We start from the raw sequence: 6,156 nt of genomic DNA, 5'->3' as shown, positions 1-6,156 counted from the left end.
AAAGTGATCAACCCGTCAAGAAGTGTGCTTGGTTTTATAAAACTTGAATGAAATAGTGGAACATTGTTATTGCGAAACAATGTCCACTTTCATTCGGTTTAACATTTCACCCTTTTTCTTACACCCGAACTAATGAAATTAGCTACTCATTACAGAAAGTAAATGACGTAAATAAATGACGTAAAATAAATACATGAAAGTAAATAACGGAAAGTAAATGACTGAAAGTAAAGACGTAAAAGTAAATAACGGAAAATAAATGACGGAAAGTAAAGACGTAAAATAAATGACAATAATTAAAAGACAAGAAATGAAGAACAATAATTAAACTTAAAAGATTAGAMTAATATTAATAATATGRAAGAGTTTTTGAGAGCACAATCTTGGACTCAAGTTTCGTCCAAGTTGTGTATGGAAGGGATACCAAAACAATGGCCAAAGGCCTCCTTAAATACTAGTCAAGAAGGAAAAAGACAAAAAAATATAAAGCAAGTACCAAGTACATAAGTACAATAAGAGAAGACATTAAAAAGGGGCTTTCTTCTCCATCAAAAAGGGTCAACCAAAAAGTCTTTTCTCCATCTTGTCATCAGCTGCATATAGTCCAAAAACGAGGGCTTCTTCCATTCAGACTTCCTTCCAAGATATGGCTTAAGCATTAAGCCCCTCCTACAAAAGTCAAGATGCAGCCGGGCAATGCTGTTGGAATGCTGCAGCATCACAGTGCAGTGAACTGAGTCAAAAAATTGTTATCTACTCCAACTTGTTGTAAAAACAGATCCATTATCACAATTAGCTCCAAACATAATAAATGGAAAATAAAGAAGTAAAAATGACTCAAGGTTGGGATAAACTATGAAAATCTACCTAATAAGTATAAGAAATAGGTACTTTAAGCATGTAATAAACCATGCTTATCAGTCACACATAATCTCAAATGGCAATTGCCAATTTGGAGGCCGGATGATAGGGGCAGAAGTAAACATATCTTTCAACAAATCAAATGAACTCTTACATACCTCGTTGAAGACAAAGTCTACCTCTTTTTGTAGAAGCTCACAAAGTGGTCGAGTGATCTTCGAGAAGTCTTTAATGAAACGCCGGTAGAAACCTGTATGACCAAGAAAAAAACGAACCTCTCTAACACTCGAGGGGTAAGGCAAGGATTTTATGACATCGATCTTTGCCTTGTCAACCTCTATACCCCTTTCCGAGATAACATGACCAAGTACTATACCTTGGTTGACCATAAAGTGACATTTTTCATAATCTAAAACCAAATTAGTTTCAATTCACCTCTTTAAAATTTTGGTCAAGTTATTTAAGCATGAACTAAGCGAATCACCATAAACTGTGAAATCGTCCATAAAAACCTCAATAATGTTCTCTACATATTCTGAAAATATACTCACCATACATCATTGGAATGTCACCGGTGCATTACAAAGACCGAAAGGCATCCTCCTGTAGGTGAATGTACTAAAGGGGCAGGTGAACTTGGTCTTCTCTTGGTCCTCTCTCGCCACCGGTATCTGATGAAAACCTGAATAACCATCCAAAAAACAATAGTGACTACGATCGGCTAACCTTTCTAACATTTGGTCTATGAATGAAAGGGGAAAATGGTATTTTCTAGTTGATGAATTAAGCTTACGATAATCAATACATACCCTCCACCCGTTTTGAACACGGGTAGGCATTAACTCACCTTCGACATTCTCTACAACAGTAATGCCAATTTTCTTAGGACTACCTAGACCGGGCTTACCCACTTGCTGTCAGAGATTGGGTAGATCATATTAGCATCCAAAAGCTTGAGTATCTCCTTCTTGACAACTTCCATCATCGGTGGGTTCAACCTCCTTTGCACTTCTCGGAATGGCTTATACTCCTCCTCTAATAGAATCTTGTGCTGGCAAAGTGAGGGACTAAGGCCCTTGATGTCGACGATGGTCCATCCAATCGCCCTCTTGTGCTCCTTCAAAACATCCACAAGCTCTCTTTCCTCATTCGGTGATAGTGTGGCGGATATGATCACCGAAAGGGTCTTTTTATCTCCCAAATAGGCGTACTTCAGATGATGTGGTAGCGTCTTCAACTCTAGCTCGGGTGCCTGTTCAACAGAAGGCAAAAGTCTAGTGTGAGATATAGGAAAATCTATTTTAGAAACTTCATACCTTGGCTTTGGTGCTCGCCCTTTCTCCATCCAAGACACCAATTCTACAAAATCATCTTCAAGTTTGTACTCTTGGGCAAGCTTCTTCAAACTTCCATTCGTTAAATCCCTGTCTAGAATCACTTCTAACACATCCTCATTAAATAGATCAAACATAGTATTAGATAAGGACTCGATAATATTAACAAAGCATAAAGATGAAACATCACTCGGATATCGCATGGCATCATATATATTAAATTTAATCATCTCGCCATCGAATTCCATGGTCAAACTACCACTATGGACGTCTGTCATAGTCTTAGAGGTTTTCAAAAATAGTCTACTTAGCAAAAGCATACCGGCCTTGGAGGCATTTTTCTCCTCCATATTTATAACATAAAAATCTGCCGGAAAGACCAACTCATTGACTTGAACAAGCACGTCCTCTAATACCCCTTTAGGGTAGACAATAGACATATCCGCTAGTTGGATTACCACACCAGTTGGCTTGAGGGGCCCTACATCCAAAAATGAGTAAATGGCATATGGCGTAACATTAATTGATGCCCCCAAGTCCAACATGACTTGCTTTATCGAGACATTGCCTACCTTACAAGGTATGGTAAACATGCCTGGGTCTTTACAACTTGGTGGTAACTGTTTTTGCAAAACAGCGAACACATTTTGACTCATAGTTATCTTTTCATTACCCTTTAGTTTTCTTTTATTTGTACAAAGCTCTTTCAAAAACTTAGCATATCTAGGAACTTCCTTAATTGCATCTAATAAAGGGATGTTTACCTGAACTTTCCGGAATGTGTCAAGGATCTCTTTCTCTTCGCTCTCCCGCTTTGTCTTCTCGAACTGGCTCAGGAATGGCGGTGCTTGAACTATCACTTCAGGTGTCTTCTTCTTTGCCTCCTCTTCTTTGACATCCTTTGCACCCAAAGTGGATGTCTTGACCTTTAACTCTTCTTCTTCCTTGTGAACCTTTTCTTTCTTCTTCCTTCCAACCTCTTGAAGCTCCTTTCCGTTTCTCAAAGTGACGACACTCACATTTGCCTTCGGATTTGTCTCCGTTTGAGACCGCAATTTACCTTTGTTTGCTAATTGGCCAACGGTGGCCTGAAGGTCCTGAATACTCACTTGAGTTTCCTGTTGAAATTTCACCATGTTAGCAGCCATAGACTTGACTACATCCTCTAATGACATACCTAAGCTACTAGGAGCTTGAGGTGACACTTGATGTTGATGTTGGGCACTTGGCTGAAATGGTGCCTTCGGTTGATGTTGTTGCTGAAACCTGGCGGTGCTTGGAATTGTTGAGATTGAAATTGCTAAGGCAGCTGGAATGAACCTCTTTACTGAAATTGTTGACCTTGTCCTTGTCCTTGCCTCAGGGCATAACTCAGATTCGGATGTTGCCTCCAACCAGGGTTGTATGTGCTCGAAAGGGTCGGGAGCCCGGTTGCTTGAGTTCTGAAAGTTGCCACCCCCAATGGTGTTCACTTGCTCTTCTTCTTCATGAAAGTCGGACATGCATTGGTGGGGTGTGCTACTGATGAGCAAAATCCACATGCCTTGACTTGAGGCATATTACCCATGGTAAGCTGTTTCACAAGATTAATCAAATCAATTATTTTAGTTTCTAAAGATTTAACATGTACCTGACTAGCGCCTCGGCCAACGTCACTTCGTACTCCAAATTGCTTGGAGTTTTCTGCCATGGTGTCTATCAAAGTCCTCGCTTGAGTTGGCGTCTTGTTCACTATAGCTCCTCCGCTCGCGGCATCCATCATCTTTCTCTCCATTGGTAGCAAACCTTCATAAAAATATTGAATTAATAATTCATTAGAAATACCATGTTGAGGACAACTTACACAAAGGCGCTTGAAACGTTCCCAAAACTCGTATAATGACTCCATGTCCTTCTGCTTTATCCCACATATCTCTCTTCTAAGCCCGACGTCTTTGGATGTGGGAAAGTACTTGTCGAGGAATGCTCTCGCCATTTGCGCCCAAGTGGTGATGGATCCCCGTGGTAAGTAGAAAAGCCACTCCCTAGTTGTGTCAACTAAGGAGAATGGAAATGCCTTCAGCTTAAGATTCTCCACCGTCGTGCCTTGTGGCTTCATCCCCAAGCATACCATGTGGAACTAGGTCATGTGCTTGTATGGATCTTCGTTAGCTAAACCATGAGAACGAGGTAGTAAGTGTATTAAACCAGTTTTAAGTTCTGCACTTACCTCTTATGCCGGATAGGTGATGCAAAGAGGTTGCTCGGCGACGTTGGGTGCTGCCCGTTCCCTCAAAGTGCGTTCGGGATTCGCCATTTCCTCTTCTTCAGTCTTGATGACCGGTTCTTCTTTCTCAGAATGAGGTTTCTCTTCTTCTTCCTCCGTTTGGTCTTCTGAATCGGATGACAACTCAATATCTTTCCAAATATTGAGAACTGGTGAAGAACTAGACGCGTCTTTCTTATTTCGAAGCTTAGCTTGCTTTCTTAGCTTCTTTGCAGTTTTCTCAATTTCCGGATCAATTGACAATGGTGAATCTGCACAAAACGATCTTGGCAAAAATAGTTAAACTCGCCGAGTCCCCGGCAACGGTGCCAACCAGCTGGTGCTAAATGCGTAAGGTGACCACCCCACCCCATTTTAACTCTTATTTTATCATTGTTTTCCTCTACATCCCCTACACACCTGCGTGCATGCGTGCACGCACTCGCGCACGCACACACACACACACACACACACACACATATATATATATATATATAGAGAGAGAGAGAGAGGAACGTTCAAATAAAAACCACTCAATTTGTACAAACCGTGAAAACCACATTCAACCAATCATAATTTTTCATTTTGTTCATTTTTTTTGTAATTACGAGAGGTTGATTAACCATTTTTATTGTGAAGGGTATTAATCATGGATATTATCATCTTCATTATTTTAATTTTAGATAAATACATGAAACAGTTTCATTAAATATTATATGAAACAATTTCTTAACCATATATGAAACAAATTCATCAAAAAAAAGTATTATATGAAACAATTTAACAAGATTAAACAATTTCATTAAAAAAAATTCATAAGATTAAACAATGAAATTAACGTATGAAGGTGGTTTGTACGGTTTGTACAAATGAGGGTGGTTTTCATTTGATCGCTACTCTCTCTCTCTCTCTCTCTCTATATATATATATATATATATATATATATATAGGGGTCCATTCAAGGGGAACTGATTAATTTGTGATAACTGTGAGATCCAATCTCAACCACAAATCAATGGATAAATTAGGAAACTAATATTTTTGGTAGTTTGACTTTAAAATTATAATTAAAGGACATTTTAGGTATTTCAAATTTGTTATCTCTCCTCTCTCCTACCTCCGGCCTCCGATGAACACCATGCGTTACCCAAAATACACCAAAATACATACAATATGATACCAAAAATACACCAAGTAAACTTTGAGACCACTGTGATACCAACTATGGTACCACTGTGATACCAATTGTGGCGGGGATGGGGGAAGAGAGATAGGTAGTGAGGGGGTCACAGAGACATATTTGGGACTAGCTGTTGGGAATGCTCACAGGTGGGTGTTTAGTGGTCGATCATCAAATATGGCATCTTGGTTAGACAAGATGACCGAAGGAGGTCACCAGAGTGGTGGTGGGTGTCGAAGAAGGCCACCGGATTTGGTCCCTGCGTGTCCGTGTGTGTATATATATACATATATTAAAATAATTAAACTAATTAAAGTAAATTGGAATATTAAACTAATTAAAGTAAATTGAATAATCAACACACTTTATTAATTTATCATTGATTGACTCATATTAGAACTCACAGTACCACAAACTATCTAGTTCTCATTTGATTAAGCCATACATACATACATACATACATACATACATACATACATACATACATACATACATACATACATACATACATACATACATACATATATATATATATA

The 6,156-nt window shown here is 38.9% G+C and overlaps 2 protein-coding genes across 2 annotated transcripts in view; both read right to left on the bottom strand.

The window, feature by feature from the left end:
• Positions 1–1,753: 1,753 nt before the first annotated feature.
• LOC112523882 lies at positions 1,754–4,308 on the bottom strand. Its single transcript, XM_025133554.1, has 4 exons — positions 4,056–4,308; positions 3,826–3,980; positions 3,739–3,768; positions 1,754–3,637 (listed from the first exon to the last, which is right to left on the bottom strand). Exons 1-4 carry the CDS (start codon positions 4,306–4,308, stop codon positions 1,754–1,756), a joined length of 2,322 nt encoding a protein of 773 aa, XP_024989322.1.
• Positions 4,309–4,407: 99 nt separating this feature from the next.
• Positions 4,408–6,156, bottom strand: part of LOC112523881 (probable protein phosphatase 2C 76) — a 3,421-nt gene continuing 1,672 nt past the window's right edge. The window contains exon 3 of the mRNA XM_025133553.1: positions 4,408–4,712. Coding sequence (XP_024989321.1) covers positions 4,408–4,712 — 305 coding nt within the window. The remainder of the gene's footprint in view (positions 4,713–6,156) is intronic.

The sequence above is a fragment of the Cynara cardunculus genome (genome assembly GCF_001531365.2).
Source record: "Cynara cardunculus var. scolymus isolate 2C chromosome LG 12, CcrdV1, whole genome shotgun sequence".
NCBI classification, from domain to species: domain Eukaryota; kingdom Viridiplantae; phylum Streptophyta; class Magnoliopsida; order Asterales; family Asteraceae; genus Cynara; species Cynara cardunculus.
This window is presented reverse-complemented; position numbering and strand designations above follow the sequence as displayed.